Raw genomic sequence first — 15,854 nt, 5'->3', positions numbered from 1 at the left:
GTCGAATTCAATTTGATATTCAACGAGTGAAGCTGGAGCCGATAAAAAGTATTCGTCGTTAATGGCGCAGCGAGAAAGAAGCAGGTATAGAACCGAGCTGCCCACCCCTTCTTAACGAGACCATTAAACGATAAAAGGTAGGAACCTTCGGGGTTGATCATTGTCAGACTCGAAGCCTGTAACGTGACTCTGCGGGAGGTTAGAAAGGGCTTGAAAATGTTGAGAATTATAAAGATGTGGGCGGTTCAAAGGTCGCCTTTAATTTATCCAAACCCTCCCTCTTTCGTCTAAATTATACCCACAAATTAATGGGTGGAAAATTCTAATCACGAGATAATTTATTTCCCAAAGTATAAAACTCCCCGTTTTTATTCTGTAAAAATGAGAAATTCGTTTTCTGTACATAACGGTGGAACGTGCGATCAAATAAATTCCGAGATCTGTACATGAAATTCATTTCATCAGTTGCATGAGTCGCGTTTTTGTCGAGTATTTCTTTTATTTATTTATTTATTTATTTTTTTCTAAGCGAAGAAATTTGAAGCCTTACTTTTCACGAATATCGTGGCAATTTCCTGTTAATTTCGGGCACGCTGTTCAGCGCGGGGAAAAAACGAGGGCCTCTCAGATTTATTTGCCGAATAATCCGGGGAGCATGGCATAACACGTACATTTCCATCGAATACGATCCACGCACGCGATATTGCCGAGAAACGCGTGATGCGGAATTATTCCGACGAAGCCGGAGGCCATCGAAACAACAATCCTGAGATAATTCAGAGTGCCTTTATTGAAATTGTGAAAATTGCAAATTACTTCCTTCCTCTTCTATTATTTTCAATAGCGCGATAGCTGCAGGCGCCTACACGCGAAAGCTTCACGTTTCAAACTGAATTAGAAACTCAGGAAGATCGTAGTCCCAAAATTATTTACCACCATAATTCATTCTTATCACTCCGAAATTATTTCGCGATGAAAAAGAGCCCGGACTTTCGCTCGACGATAAATATTAATTCTCGAATTCCATCGTTCGGATTGAAACCGACTAGCGAATATCAGGCTGCTGATCGATGTCGAGGGCGAGGACACCGCACGGTGCATCCTGGTATCCTGATCCTTCGGGACTTTGAAATCGATGTGACGAAACCCGTCAGGAATTAGCTAGTAATTCCGTGTTTGGTATATGATTTTCGTACGATTATCCAGACGATTGAATTACGTTTCGCGGAAGAGAATGAGAACGAAGAAGCAACCCTTCTTATCGCGATCTCGCTACGCATTCTCAATTAATGCGTGATTTGAATTAATAATAGTACTCGGGTCGACGTTGATTCAAGGGATGATCGGCGGTACGCGTTCTCCTTCAAACAAGGTCTGTCGAATCGATAGCGATGTAAATTCTGATATTACCTTATACCGTCGCATTTACCCTCCCCCCTGTGAAAACATATTACTGATCGGTATCGAAGGAGGAAAGAAGAAAAGTTCTTTCGCAAAACCAATTACGTTGCAAACGTTCCCCGCCCCCTCCCCCTCCCTCACCCCACCGTCTCCTGTCAATTCCTCCCCCCCCCCCCCCCCCACCCGCCTTTCTTATACCTCTCGACATCCCTCGGAGAAGACGAGATGCTCCCACGTGCCTTCCTTCGCTCGTATTATATGTAGGTACAGATAAATCGCATTATTCAAATTCCGGGGCACTCGATCGCCCGGAAATACCCCCGCAGTCCTGCCATCCGGTCGTTACTTTTACGCCGGTTTAACCGTTAAGATAAATATGTTATTGGGACCACCTTACTAAATTCCAATTCGGGGGTAGCTAGCCGCCCAGCTCCCGAACGGAAACACGGATAACGACAGCAGCTGTTCACCCCCCACAGATGCTCTTTATATTCACTGGGATATACTTGAATTTGTATTCATACCGTGTATCATAAATTCACCTTTATGTAACATGAGACCGTAATGCACGTGTATTTTTCACTCTCGCATATTTTTTCACAATATCCTATATAAAATAATATTCGCGAGTTTAACAATAATTGCGATAATAACGACGACAGTAATAATAATAATTATAATAATAACAATAATAATAATAATGATAATAATAATAATAATAATACTAGTTATAATAATGACGGTAACAACAACAATGATTCAGGCAATAAGGGAGATTAAGATTTGCGAATTCAACCACCATCGAGATACGCGGTTTTAAGACCCTGGCCTTAGGCAGACACGATTTGTCAGTGGATGCGATAATGTCGCGCAATTTCTTAGCCCTGCGACACGTAGCCCTTGTTAATCCACAGTCATAGAGACACGGACGCACACAGACACATATATAGGTATACGTATAACGTAGAAATGTAAACATGCATTTGTGTATGCTGTGTAATAATTGCAGGATTATACCTAATTCCTTGAAAATTAGACGCAAAGGGAAATGCGGCGTAAAATATAATTGTTGGTGCTTTAGCTTAGCGCCCTGCTAATGTATACATATACACGTACATATGTGCGTGTGTGTGTGTGTGTACGTGGGTGCGTATAGCCACGATTTATAAACGCGTTGACAAATAATAACATAATCATCTTTCACCGGAAAGAAATTGCCTCGTAATTTAATATCCATCATCACCTCTCGCAGGAAATTCGTTCAGACGTTTCGATCCTCGTGGTACGAGTTTTTTGTTTTCTTTTCGTTTACCACGGAAATTCGCAACTCGAACAACGATTGGCAGAATATTTGAGATTGTCTTTTCGTATTATACCGGGGATAATTTTTCCCGTGTTCATTATCAGCTCTGTGACTCGATTGCCGAAGGACGAATGATTGGAGATAGGTAATTTATCGAAAACGCGCGGACACTGATCGACGATTTTGCCGAAGTCTTCGATTCTGGTTTCTAGTATCTGTAACCCTCGCCACTTCCGCTTTGACCACCTGGAGCCGGAAACGAGGCTGTTCCCTCGTAGCGGACCATCGGACGATACCCACCGCCGTCTGCAACGTAGTCGACTATCTGGGTTCTACCATCCGGCAGTAGAACGTGGTAGCTTCCGGTCGCCTCGTCGTCCTTCCGCATTTCCCGGTGACCGAAGTCCAGACCCGATGCTGCGTCCTGAACCTCGTACGAGAATTCGTAGTTCGCCGGATCCTGATCGAAAGTGGCACAATTTTACGTTTAGATAGATTTGCGCGATTGGTTTGTGGCGGAGAATCGATCAGGTGATGAAATATGGTGACAAGATTACGCCTAAGTATCAGAGTTGTTCTCAAAATGGTCATTTTTTCATTTCGACAGGTTCACCTCCCAAGTTAGCTTTAAATAATTCAAAAATAACTTCCCAATTTTTTCAGATTTTCATTTCAGCTTTAACCCGTGTCTACAAGAGGGTGGATTTCCCCATTTCACCCTTTCAGGGATACATTGAATTTACCCGACAGATTTCGATCAAATTTGGCGTAACAGGGTTTTTTGGATCGCCGATTACGAAACTGAACTCGAAATTTGAATATTCACAATGGCGGATCGAACATAGCGAACCAAAATCCCAAAAATCACTTGATGTTGCCATATTGGATCTACCATTCGGAATTTTGTAATTTTGAGTTCAGATTCGTAATCAGTGACCTTGAAAGCCCCTGAGTACCGAGTTTTATCAAAAGCGAATTATTTTTTGGATTTTCCTCAACGATATTGGATCCACAATTTTGAATTTTCAAATTTTTAATCAGTGACCCAAAATCCCCCTACACCAAATTGTGTCAAAATCCGTTTGGCAGATTTAATGCGCCCTGAAAGGCTTATATATATAATATTGAGACAAATTGAGATAAAAAAACTGAAAAAATTGGGGAATTATTTTTGAATTATTTGTGACGAATTTGAGAGGTGAGCCGGTCAAAATTCAAAAATCACCATTTAAATATGTATAATTACGCAAATTGCGCTCGGTATTTTAAAATGCCGAAGGTTTGGAACTTCTGCGGTGAAAAATGACTTGAAATCAATGGCGAACTCTTTCTTTGACTGAAAACGAGCTTTCTCAGAAAGACAATTAAGCTCTACTCTTCACGATTGAAACCGACGAAGAGTCCTCGTTTTTTTTTTTATCATTCTTCGACTCTGGCATGATTCTTCGTCAAGTACGGTAAGTCGGGTCAACATTGAGGGATAGGTGATTGGCAATTGAGCGGTGGGATTCGGCGAGATGAAACGAAGCACAGGAGAGTCCGGAATGAGGTTCGCAGGATGCGAGGGTTTAAATGTATTATGCATATGTACGTACGCCAGCCCATTCGTCGGGATGGCCGGCGGCAGGTCTTCCCGGTGAATTCCCAGTCGGTGGAAGGTACGCGGGTCCTTGGGGAACGGCCAGAACTGCCACCAGTAACGGCAACAAGAAAATCGTCTGAAAATTCAGTACGGTAGGGGGTTGAATATTGCAGGTGAAAACGTCCGTGCGCCGAAAGAAATCCTTTCGCCTTTCCAAACTGCACGAAAATGCGTCGTCGCGGTCCGCAAAATTATTACACGATTCCGGCGCTTTCGCAGAACGCGAATTTCCGGTACACCCGATTACTTTTATGAATCAAATTTTTCCCCCATTCCTCAGTCTCGGTTCATAGTACATAGAACCCAACGTCGTCGTGGTATGGAAGTTAATCGCGCGTTCAAGTCGTTCCGAATTCCTCGAGGAAAATTGAAAAACCTTTACGACGGTTTACCAGTGGACCCTTATATTCGAGCTGCGGTTTAGAGGGTGGTTGGGAATTCCCTCCCTCTCTCTCCCCAATTTTACCGAACCAAATTTTTTATTTTTTTTTTCCATGCACTTTCGCGGCGTATGAAGAAATTCGCGAAATTTCAACCCGTGTTTCATTGATTCATCGACTAGGGGTGAGGGGGAGAGGGAGGTTTTAATTATTCACCCTGTGTCTCGCAGGTGGGTCTGAATTGTGAGAACGAAAATGGTCCGCTGGTTCGAGTCTGGTTGCGCATCGACAATGAGTCTCTCAGGGGTTGGTGCTTGCAAGACGGTAACCGTGGCGACGCCTTCTTTCTCTTTCTCGCTCTAAGATTCTGCTGAGTGCCTATGCAGATGAATCAGATCTACTGGTTAAGTATTTGCAAATTATTTGAGCTGTCGCCAAGCCGAGTGCGGAGACTTGAATAAAATATAAGGAGCGAGGACTTCGAGGCGGACAATCGAATTGCGAGTCGCGGCGCTGCGCGGTTAAGCGCTAAGACAAACACCTGTTTCGAGCTTTTCCCGAAGCTTTGAAAGCGAATAACCGCTTCTTAGTTTCTTGTTTTTTAGGCGAAAGAAACAGTATTATCAGCTTTACCCACCTTTTCCAACATGGCGCTACTTCGTCTTCTTCTTCTTTTTCTTCCTCTTGGCGGATTGCGAGGACCGTTATCAGGCGTCGAAAGGGAGACTGAGATGAGCCGAGAAAACGTCGCCACCTTTTATACCTAGAACCGCATCGTCATCAGCGGGTACCGGAATGAAACACAGACCCGGGAATACAGTAATTTGGAGAATACGGTATGCATCACGGTAATTATATTTAATAATAAAACCGCAGATCCCGCGAAGTGGGAGCGGGAAACCGGCGATGTTGCGACGCAGGTAAAACACGTCTCAAATTCCGATGGATCGTCGATCGATGATCGAGGACGCTGCGAGTTCCTCGGCTAGAAAAAATATTCAGTCCGATCCTTAGCGGCGTTCGAATTGCGCAGGCATTATTATAACACGGGAAGAAAGTTCTTCCTCCTGATATCCTAATGCACATTAGATGAGCTCGAGAGTACGAGTTTGTCTCGGTCGCACGTGAGCCGATTACGAAAGTCTTGAGACAGAGTGCAGCAGCCGGCGCCGAGGTGCATCCACCACTCTCTCTGGGTAAAAATTTAGCCGGTGCACTGCGGTGCAGCAATCGATTACGTGCATCGGAGGCGGCGAGCATCTCTCGAAGATGTTCCTGTTACTCTTGGCAGCTGTTACGTGTGAGCGCCGAGTCTCACTTTCAGTACCGCTGCGGCCCGATTCGCCGTTACAGTTTTATATCCAGGTTCGAGCCTGCGGTGCATCGGGAGATTCGAAGGAGGAAAAAGAACCAGAAGCCCAAGAAGAAGAAGAAGAAGAAGAAGATTAACACAACTTCTCCGCGAGATTTTACCCGTATTAACGATTGCGAAAATTTCTTACCGCATCGGTTTACACAGTATGCCGTATACTTACGCTCCTTGAGTCGAATAAACTGCTGCAGTTGTGCTAAATATTTACATCCTCTGCCCCAACGGCAAATGGCTTGAAAATTAAATCGTTCTACAGTCTATACCCGTTGTCGCAGCTTTTGTGGTTGGTCTAAAATATAGTTCAGGATATATTTAACGCTGTGTTGGTTACAGTTTTTTTTTTTTTTGAATTAGGTAGCTCATGAAGTAACTAATTGCGAAAAGCTCGTGCAAGGCTTCGATACCGACGAGATTTCACGTGACGGTGAACCCAAACTTTAAGAGGCATTAGTTTTGGACGATTGAGGATAAAATTTTAGCTATGTGTTGATTTGAGGAAGAAAATAAGTCAGTACAATTTACCTAGGTACGCAAGCATTGTATAATGTCTTATGTTTATTATTATTATTTGTTATTTTTCATAAATTGTGAATAATTCAATACGGTGATACACAAAGATGATCGAGACTATAGCAACCGCACGATCCGAGTTACAGGTATAAACTATGAGAGATGCGTAGTGAGATCTGATTAAATACATATAAGAGAAAATAAAAAACAAGACTAAAAATTAATTAGAAGTTTTACTACTTTGTGATATAGGAGAAACGGAACGAACTCTACTGATGCAACTGGCAAACATGCCGGACGAAAATTGAATAAGAGAGATCAAACTTGTCGAATTAAGTGAGCATGATTGTATAACGTATCGTTGACCTCGAGCCATCCTTGAAAATCCTGAGGCTGATCTCGGGGCCGAGATCTGGGATAATGGATGATTACATTATACGGGTGACATGATCGGAATCAGAGCTTGTTTCGCGTTACGCGTTAAATAAAACTAGGTATACTGCGTATTGTACGATTATAACGTACGATATAGCGGCTTGATGATATAATAATGATAATAACATATATAACACGAGAAGGTGATTACACAGTATATATGTAGATAGTATGTAAATTATACGTTTGTATGTCTGTGCGTGTATGGCTAAATGAAAAACAATAAGTTAATCCGGTAAGTCGATATTATCGTCCGCGGGAACGTTCGTACAAAATACATTATATAACAGGCCATTTGTGTCTAACTAAATCGGTGCGGATTAGTATTGATAACCTCCGTTAGCCGCCGCGTCACCTCCGCTCCCCGACGGGTAACCGCCCCCGTTTCCACCCCCGTTACCGCTGCTCGGACCCCCGGAAGAGTAGCCACCATTCCCGTTTCCGCCTCCACCACCACCACCGCCTCGTCCGCCTCCGAATCCACCGTTTCCACCGTTTCCTGATGGTCCGCCGGACGGGTAACCGCCTGTGAAATCCCGAGTTCAAGTTTGCCGACTAACGCCATTTTGCTTTTTTCATTTGGTGAAATACTCACCGTTTCCGCCGCCTCCGAATCCTCCGCCGTTACCACCACTTGAACCACCCGAAGAGTAGCCCCCGTTACCGTTCCCGTTTCCGTTTCCGTTTCCGTTACCTCCGCCGAATCCGCTGCCTCCGGGTCTTCCAGAAGAGTATCCACCGCTTCCACCTCCGTTGCTACCAGGTCCTCCAGAAGAATATCCACCGTTTCCGCCTCCGTTGCCTCCGGGTCCTCCGGAAGAGTATCCACCGTTTCCGCCTCCGTTGCCTCCGGGTCCTCCGGAAGAGTATCCACCGTTTCCGCCTCCGTTGCCTCCGGGTCCTCCGGAAGAGTATCCACCGTTTCCGCCTCCGTTGCTAGCCGGCCCACCGGAGGGGTAACCGCCGTTTCCACCGGAACCGGAACCTCCGTTGCCGCCATTTTCGCCTGGTCCACCGGAGCCGTAACCCTCGGATCCAGCCTCACCTTCGTACCTTATTTGAGGTTTGAATCCGTCCTGATCAGCCTCGTATTCGACTATCTGTTTCCTACCGTCGGGAAGGAGGACGTTGAATTCACCCTGAGCTCTGTCGCCATCACGAGTTTCGGTGTGTCCAAAGTTGCTGCCGGACTCGTCGTCCTTTACTTCGTAGGAGAACTCGTACTTCGCCGGTTCCTGAATTTTTGTTTCGTCTTTTGTTTCAGAAAAATTGGGGTATGTGCTAGGAGGAGATTTGGGGCTTCGGTTGTACTCACGTTTCCACCATCTTCACCGCCCTCGCTGCCGTATCCGCTCCCACCACCTCCGCTGCTACCACCATTTCCAAATCCTCCGCCGTTTCCTCCGGGCCCACCAGATGCGTAACCATCGGCTCCTCCACCGCCGCCTCTGTTGGCACCTGCAGCAGGGGCTCCATAGCTGTCAGAAGGATTGCCACCTCCGAATCCACCTCCATTTCCTCCCGCGCCAGGAGCACCGTAGCTGCTCGATGGTCGGCCAGCTCCGCTTCCTCCATTTCCATTACCGTTGCTACCTCCTCCAAATCCACCACCGTTGCCTCCGGCACCAGGGGCTCCGTAACTACTCGATGGTCTACTTCCTCCGTTGCCTCCAGCACCTCCAGCGCCTCCTGGCGCTCCGTAGCTACTTGATGGCCTACCGCCTCCATTTCCACCTCCGAAACCTCCACCGTTGCTTCCTGGCCCACCTGGAGCTCCGTAGCTGCTTGATGGCCTACCACCTCCGCTTCCGCCTCCATTTCCACCTCCATTTCCACCTCCGAAACCTCCACCGTTGCTTCCTGGCCCACCTGGAGCTCCGTAGCTGCTTGATGGCCTACCACCTCCGCTTCCACCACCGTTTCCGCCACCGTTTCCACCTCCGAAGCCTCCGCCGTTGCTTCCTGGTCCACCCGGAGCTCCGTAGCTGCTCGATGGTCTACCACCTCCGCTTCCGCCACCGTTTCCACCACCGTTTCCACCTCCAAAGCTTCCGCCGTTGCCTCCTAACCCACCTGGAGCTCCATAATTGCTCGATGGTCTACCACCTCCGCTTCCGCCACCATTACCACCACCGTTTGCACCTCCGAAACCTCCGCCGTTGCTTCCCGGTCCACCCGGAGCTCCGTAGCTGCTTGATGGTCTGCCACCTCCGTTTCCACCATTTCCACCGAACCCACCGCCGTTACTTCCTGGTCCACCTGGCGCACCGTAGGAGCTCGATGGTCTGCTACCGCCATTTCCATTTCCACTTCCGCTTCCACCGCCTCCAAACCCACCTCCGTTACCGCCAGCGCCTCCGGGTGCGCCGTAACTGCTTGATGGTCTGCCGCCTCCGTTTCCGCCATCACCACCTCCAAATCCATTTCCACCACCGTTACCACCTGCACCAGGCGGTCCGTAGCTGCTAGATGGCTTGCCACCACCAGAAGGACCGCTGCCACCTCCAAAACCTGGTACTCCATACTGGTTTGACGGGGGACCACCACCGCCCCCGGAACTACCGCCGCCTCCAAAACCTGGTGGACTGTATTGATCCGACGGCGGTGCACCACTGCCTCCAAAACCTGGGGAACCGCCGCCACCGTTTTGTCCACCTCGACCCGGTGGCAGATACGAATTCACCGGCGGCTCTGGCCGCGCTAGAGCCAACGCCATTATGGCGGTGGCTAGGACACACTGGAAAGTAACGATAACAGTGTTGAAATATCGATGAGTTTGTTGGTCGCGGTCACATTGTTTTGCAGCCGACTCATAATTGGAGGCGAAAACAACTGGTGAGGAGGAGGTTTCGAACTACAGTCTTCGAACTTTTTCATCTAATCTCGGAATCTCCAGAATTCGTTAGAATCTCAACGTGGAAAGCATTTTTGAGAGATGAAAAATTTAAGATTCAGAAGTGAATCTCTTGGGTTTACGACACTCCAATACACTGAATAAAACACGAAGCTCACCTCGAACTTTTAGATCAAATATCGGAATCAATCAAGGAAGGAAATATCTCGACACAAAAATCATTTTCACAAATCTTAAAATCAACGGACTAGAAACGAATCTCTTCGACTCGCAGTGGCTTCAACACTATGAATCGACTATGAAACTCACCTTGAACATCTCAAATATCCGTGCGTTGAGCGATAAAGATTTTCACCAACGGTTGAAGCGCAATGTGATTTCGCGATGGTCGGGGCTCTGATACCTTGTTTTCCAAGGATGAGCCAGCACCACAGAGTGGTGTTCAGCGAATGATAAACCCTTGAAGCAGATCGTCTTTATATACCCCCTAAGCATCGGCTCATCCGTGATTCTCGATCATGGATTTCGTGCAACGAGGCTAAGATTTACTGCAGCGTTGATGCACCGCTCCGTGTCTTCTCTGCATCGGTAGTGGTGCAGAGCGGGTAAGCGGGGGCAGAAAGAACCGCTCAAAGACATCGAAGACAACGTCGTCACCTACGGATCATGGATCTTCCCGCTTATTCCTTGAGCCTGCAACCGCTCTCGTTACGAGATCCGATTTCTGCATCCACGTGGAGCAATCGGTCATTATCTCACAATGATCGGCTCAAACAGTACGCGATGGTATCCATTATGCTCATCAGCACCCAACTCATTCGGCACAACCACTCGATATTTCTCAATCAATAAAAGCTATGAAACTTTTGTGGTTAAGGAGCCTTGGATAATGCACGGAAGTAATCGTAGGCTGCACCACTTATCAGCTGTTAACGAAGTAACAAAAGTAAAACGATGTCTCGGTAATTCTTGCATTATTCTTATCTTCTACCGCCAAGAGGATGACAATTTTTTTGCAAACTTCTCGGCATTATTTGGTCAAAAATCGTTCCTAATTCCTGCTCAAAAATCAATAACTGCAGAAGTACTAAAATTATTTATCTTTGAATATGTCAAATTTCCTCACTTGAGCTTTCCGATTCATTTTGAATTCCCCAACATCGTTCTCCACCTTCTTCTTCGACAATTATCGCTGGATTCTCGCAAGTTCGAGATCTCTTCTCCACAGTAACCAGTTTTCGATTTGCGATCATCAATGATAGCAGCCGATTCGTTATTTCTCTTTTAATATTGGCTTCGATGTGAAGAAATTGGGTTCCTTTAACGGGTATTAAGGATCGTATAAATCGTCGCATCTGATGAGTCGCCAGTGCGTTGCAGCTGTTGGAGCCTGAGGCAGAGGACGAAAGAGATACGGGAAGTCGCTAAGAGGACGAGAATTTCGCATCGGAGAGTGAATTGACCGGGTTATAAAAGTCGGAATGCATAACACATGTCTGTGAGAAGAAGACCAGGTATACCGGCACATCGCGCATTCCTCGATTGAAGTGGCAGCGAGTTGCCGCGCTGTAATTATGTAACGATATATTGTGAGGCCGCCTTTGATTTATATTACAGTTTCGAGCCTTCTACAACTCCGTGTGGTCTAGTTAGCCGTGCGTCTCATCGCTTAATGACTCAATTCGCTCGTGTTGCAAGTGAAGTGAAAAGAGCCGGTGAATTGAACGATATAAAATAAAACAAAAAAAAAAAGAAAAAATCTCACTGAAGATAAGTCGCTGCTGTAAAATTATCGCTCCTCAATCACTGTCAAGAACCACGTTGAAAAGAACGCTATAAAGAAAAATGTAAACGATCGAACGATTGAGTTCGATTTTAGTCTATTACCATTCCCCGATCTTCCACTCTGGCTAATGAAGTCCTCGATATTTTCTTCCAAGATATGCTTGGCGATTTTTTCCCGACTTCAAGGCGATCGTTTTGGATCTTTGCACCGTACAGCGATCTCTGTTTGCTCAATACATCGTAGTACGGAATGACAATGCGAGTATTTTACTTACATAATTAGCTCGAGGTTTAGCACTGGCACAACGTGGGTAGATATGGATGAGTACCAACCAGCAGAGAGAGAACGAGAGAGAGAGAGAGAGAGTGAGATAGAACTGCAAATAGTTTCGCAACTAGGACGTATGTATCATCGGTCTCCGTGCTCCTCGCGCACACACGTATGTGGATGCGCACAACCGTACGTGTGGGTATATAGTCGACAATACGCCTCATTCCACATTGTCGCCAGCCGGCGCATCCTGGTCTAGATAATCGATTTCGCAAAGGAGAATTTCGCACGTATCGCATCAACGCGCGCGCTATGCACTAAGAAACGGGGAATTCTCACTTCGAATTTCAGCCTCGGAATGAGTTATTATATTTTCACGATCACACGCGAAAGCGTTTCCCTCTCCTTCTCCTCTTCTTCATTTCGTACGTGGCTCAGCGCTGCAGCAGCATATCCACCGGAAGTGAACCCGGAAGCTTCAGCAGCTGCAGCGTGACACGGAGAAAATTGGATCGCGAAGACAATCTTATGCGTTCGCCTGCGTCCGCCGAGTTGAAGGAATTGTAACACCGTCTGGTCTCAGTTTTCCTTTCTTTTTGTCAATGCGTTTATTTTTTTATTTTATTATTACGATCATTGTTGTGCTCCTACAAGTTTCCTCGAGCGACTCGCCGACGGTGGAATATCGGAAAAACTCGAGTTTCCATTATAATATCAACTGAAAATTGACTCACGACTCGGATCCAATCTACGAGCTTATTTTACAAGGTCGAGATCCCGCGTGATTTGCGAGTATTATAATAACCGCTCGGTATAACTATTTCTGGAAGCTGTCGGGTAGGAAAAACAATCATATACCTACCACGCGTACAATGTAAGTACATGCACGCAAAATGATCTAAATACTTGTGGCTGCGGTATGAAATTATTCGAAATAATAAGCACCGTGACTCGGTTTCGCTGTATGCATTTATTCTCGTCATCCTCTCGAGCATTCGCAGATTTTACTACGCGCGATGATTTCACATCCCGATTGCGGAATCACGTGTCGATTTTCAGCAAAAACAAATACAAAAAAAAAAAAAAAACAAAAAAAAAACGAACAAGTTTACCGCATATCCGTACTCGTAAGCAAATCGTTCTACAACGTTCAAATCTTTCCCCCTCATCTTCTCTCTTGAAAATCGTTTCCGATATTTTTTTTTTAACCGCATATAGCTTAAAATATAAGCGAACGATGCAACGCGAGGCGATATGTACGCTACGGTTGGAACATCGTGGAGATTTTTTTTTCCTCCTCTCCCCCTTGCGCAAACGGCTGCAAAGTCGAGGATTGAAGAGCGAGCCGACTCCGGTTAGGTAAAGGAATACCGACGTATGTATCCGTGATCCATGCGCGGTGTGGGTGTACCAAGGATGTGGGTAACACGCTCGCTCCGCTACCACATCATCTTTTATCCTCATCCCCGATACGTGTAACACACCTGAAACTCTTATCTCTATATTTTACGATATGACACAATACCGGCGTGCCGTTTTTTACGTCAAGCCTCGAACCGAAACGAAATTCTACCCCGGTCCATCCCTTCGTGCACACGCCAAAGTATAACAATAAGTGACACGTTTTATGACCCGTTTCTACACCCTTCGCGGAAATCGATCCACGTGCTTAGGAAACTTTTTGAGAATTATTAATATCGCGCGTAAAAGATATCAACGATTGTATTTCGTGGGATTTTCAACGTCTGTCTTATTATTTTTACACCTTACCTCGCCGATTATTCGACCAAAAATTATAATTTTCCGGTATACCGAACGATGATGTTTTGATAAAATTTCTTTCTCAGGTTCATTGTTTTGCAATTTTTTTTATCTTTATTCAGACGAGCTTTAAGAAAAACCAGAACTGTGATAGGAAAAGAAACCCTTGCGTACGTAAAACCCTGAGAAACTCACCGTGTACAATTTATTCCATTCTTTTTCACCAACGCCGCTTGCGTAAAATGAATTGTACAGTATCAGCCCAGAGAAACGCGAACGGATTTGAATCGTGGGTGAAAAATTACTACGCCGCACACCGTCTATCGAAAGATGTACGCTTAACGTGTTGTCTATAGTCCGAGAAGAGTTGCAGTTACAGTTGGCCAATCGTATGTGTGTTCCAATTTAGAAAATATCTGCTACAGATCTTCTCATCTGCGGATAGACGGTATATCCGAGCATCGGATCGGCAGCTGAATGCGATTGCGGAATCTTTTTTATGCGAACCGTGAATAAATACCGCGGATCTCCGAGACGGTTGCACACTGCGATAGTCGCGCTCGTTTCTGACGGATCTATGGATCTGTGGATCCGGAATTATCGAATATATTCACCGCCGAGAACAGGTATCGCCGATTCTCAAACCCCTGAACGATTTTTCCGTTCTCCGATTTGACTGCTTTGACGATATTTCACTGCTTTATTACGCCAACTCTTTAGCTTTGTTCTGGCCTTTGTTCAAAAGGACGTAAACCTGGCGGCTAACCAGATTTTATCTCGCATCGTTAGAACTTTATTTACACATTTACATGTCGCGGTTAGATTCTGGCATCGAGATACTGGCTTCTCTTCTCATATATTTGTGCTCCAGTGTCTGCTTGGCAGACTCCTGGAAATGAGTACCGAGTTCTGAACACGTTCGGCAAGTTGCATCGCTTCGCTTGGCGGTCCTGACAGTGAAACGCTCAGAGGCCACCCCTTTCACCCCCGAGACGTTCGGGGAATATTCAAATCCCGTTAACGTTTTCCTCATATCTGATGACAGTTGATAGATTAACGAGAATCTTGTAAGAAGTAGCATTATAATGATGGAAAGAGATCAGATTTCTCTAAAGGATACCGATTATCTAATCGTTATTCAGTCGTTCTATCGATTCTTGTTCGCGAGTTCGTTGAAAGTCGTCTTTTTTTCTTTGTCTCACTCTTCTTTTTCGTTAAATAGAAATAGGGACTCGCAAGTTCTGGGTAAATATTTAACATTAATCGGTTTGATTTTTTTTTTTCCTACTGTAACAACTTTAAAACAGTATCTCTATTTTCTGTGTTATAAATCCAGCTTAAAATCGCAAAAAACTCATGGCTATAGTGTGATTTACAGGGTTTAACAATGGAATGAATGACGTTGGACAGTTTCAACAATGCTCCAAATCTAGGTCGAGGCTTCAGCTACGCTCTGAGCTTTGTTTGAACTCTTCAGCACCCTCTGTGCCAGAGTGATCTGTCGGAAAACACGAATTAAACATTTTCCGTGCCTTTGAAATATAGGTATTCACAGAAGTACTCCGAGTACTGGAGAGTTGAAATTTTGATCGTATTGTGGGTGCAGATTTCATCTAAATTTTAAGACTTGTCACAACTTTGCAGAGATTTTTCAAGAAATCAAGGAATTTGTCAAACATGATTACAAAAATGTTTGCTCGTGTTTGGAATAACAATTTAAAAAAATGGTAAACCTACGAGGTGGTTCAAACAAAGCTCACAATTTTTAGACAAGTCTTAAAGTGCACCTTGAATTTCGTTTGATCACTTCCCATGTATTAATGTATCGAAAAACAGTAAAAAGGCAAACTCGATTTAATTCCCGCGTTTCTTCTCCACTTCCACATTCCAAAATCGTTTTCACAAGCAGAGTATTCAATTAACAAATCTGCGTAAAAGTGAGGATGCTTAAAAACTATTCCCATGTATAATGCATGTGAATTTGAAGCAAGCCCGATTGCACAATATAAGGAATAACTCCGAACCGTCTCTGCCGCGATATTCAATGCATCGAGAAAAGCACAAGACACGCACGCTCGGTGAATAACCGAGTTGAGATTTTCATTGTTATACGTGAGTCGATATCACCGCTTGAGATTCA

At 45.2% G+C, this 15,854-nt stretch overlaps 2 protein-coding genes across 4 annotated transcripts; both read right to left on the bottom strand.

The window, feature by feature from the left end:
• Positions 1–2,403: 2,403 nt before the first annotated feature.
• Positions 2,404–6,110, bottom strand: LOC124187078 (pro-resilin-like). Its single transcript, XM_046579330.1, has 4 exons — positions 6,025–6,110; positions 4,943–5,000; positions 4,300–4,422; positions 2,404–3,164 (listed from the first exon to the last, which is right to left on the bottom strand). Exons 1-4 carry the CDS (start codon positions 6,108–6,110, stop codon positions 2,913–2,915), a joined length of 519 nt encoding a protein of 172 aa, XP_046435286.1. The 3' UTR covers positions 2,404–2,912.
• A 495-nt stretch (positions 6,111–6,605) lies between these two features.
• On the bottom strand, positions 6,606–10,496 carry LOC124186298 (pro-resilin). 3 transcript variants are annotated; one of them, XM_046577863.1, is made up of 5 exons: positions 10,207–10,496; positions 8,880–9,780; positions 8,359–8,777; positions 7,639–8,278; positions 6,606–7,569 (listed from the first exon to the last, which is right to left on the bottom strand). In XM_046577863.1, the coding sequence occupies exons 1-5, from the start codon at positions 10,213–10,215 to the stop codon at positions 7,364–7,366; spliced, it is 2,175 nt and encodes a 724-aa protein (XP_046433819.1). In that variant the 5' UTR covers positions 10,216–10,496; the 3' UTR covers positions 6,606–7,363. The 3 variants fall into 3 exon arrangements, with proteins under 3 accessions (XP_046433819.1, XP_046433818.1, XP_046433817.1); XM_046577862.1 differs by having other exon boundaries at positions 8,359–8,786; positions 8,889–9,780; XM_046577861.1 differs by having other exon boundaries at positions 8,359–9,780.
• Positions 10,497–15,854: the final 5,358 nt, after the last annotated feature.

This window comes from Neodiprion fabricii, chromosome 7, assembly GCF_021155785.1.
Source record: "Neodiprion fabricii isolate iyNeoFabr1 chromosome 7, iyNeoFabr1.1, whole genome shotgun sequence".
Classification (NCBI taxonomy): Eukaryota; Metazoa; Arthropoda; class Insecta; order Hymenoptera; family Diprionidae; genus Neodiprion; species Neodiprion fabricii.
The sequence above is the reverse complement of the archived record's forward strand: the minus strand, read 5'-3'. Positions and strand labels throughout refer to the sequence as shown.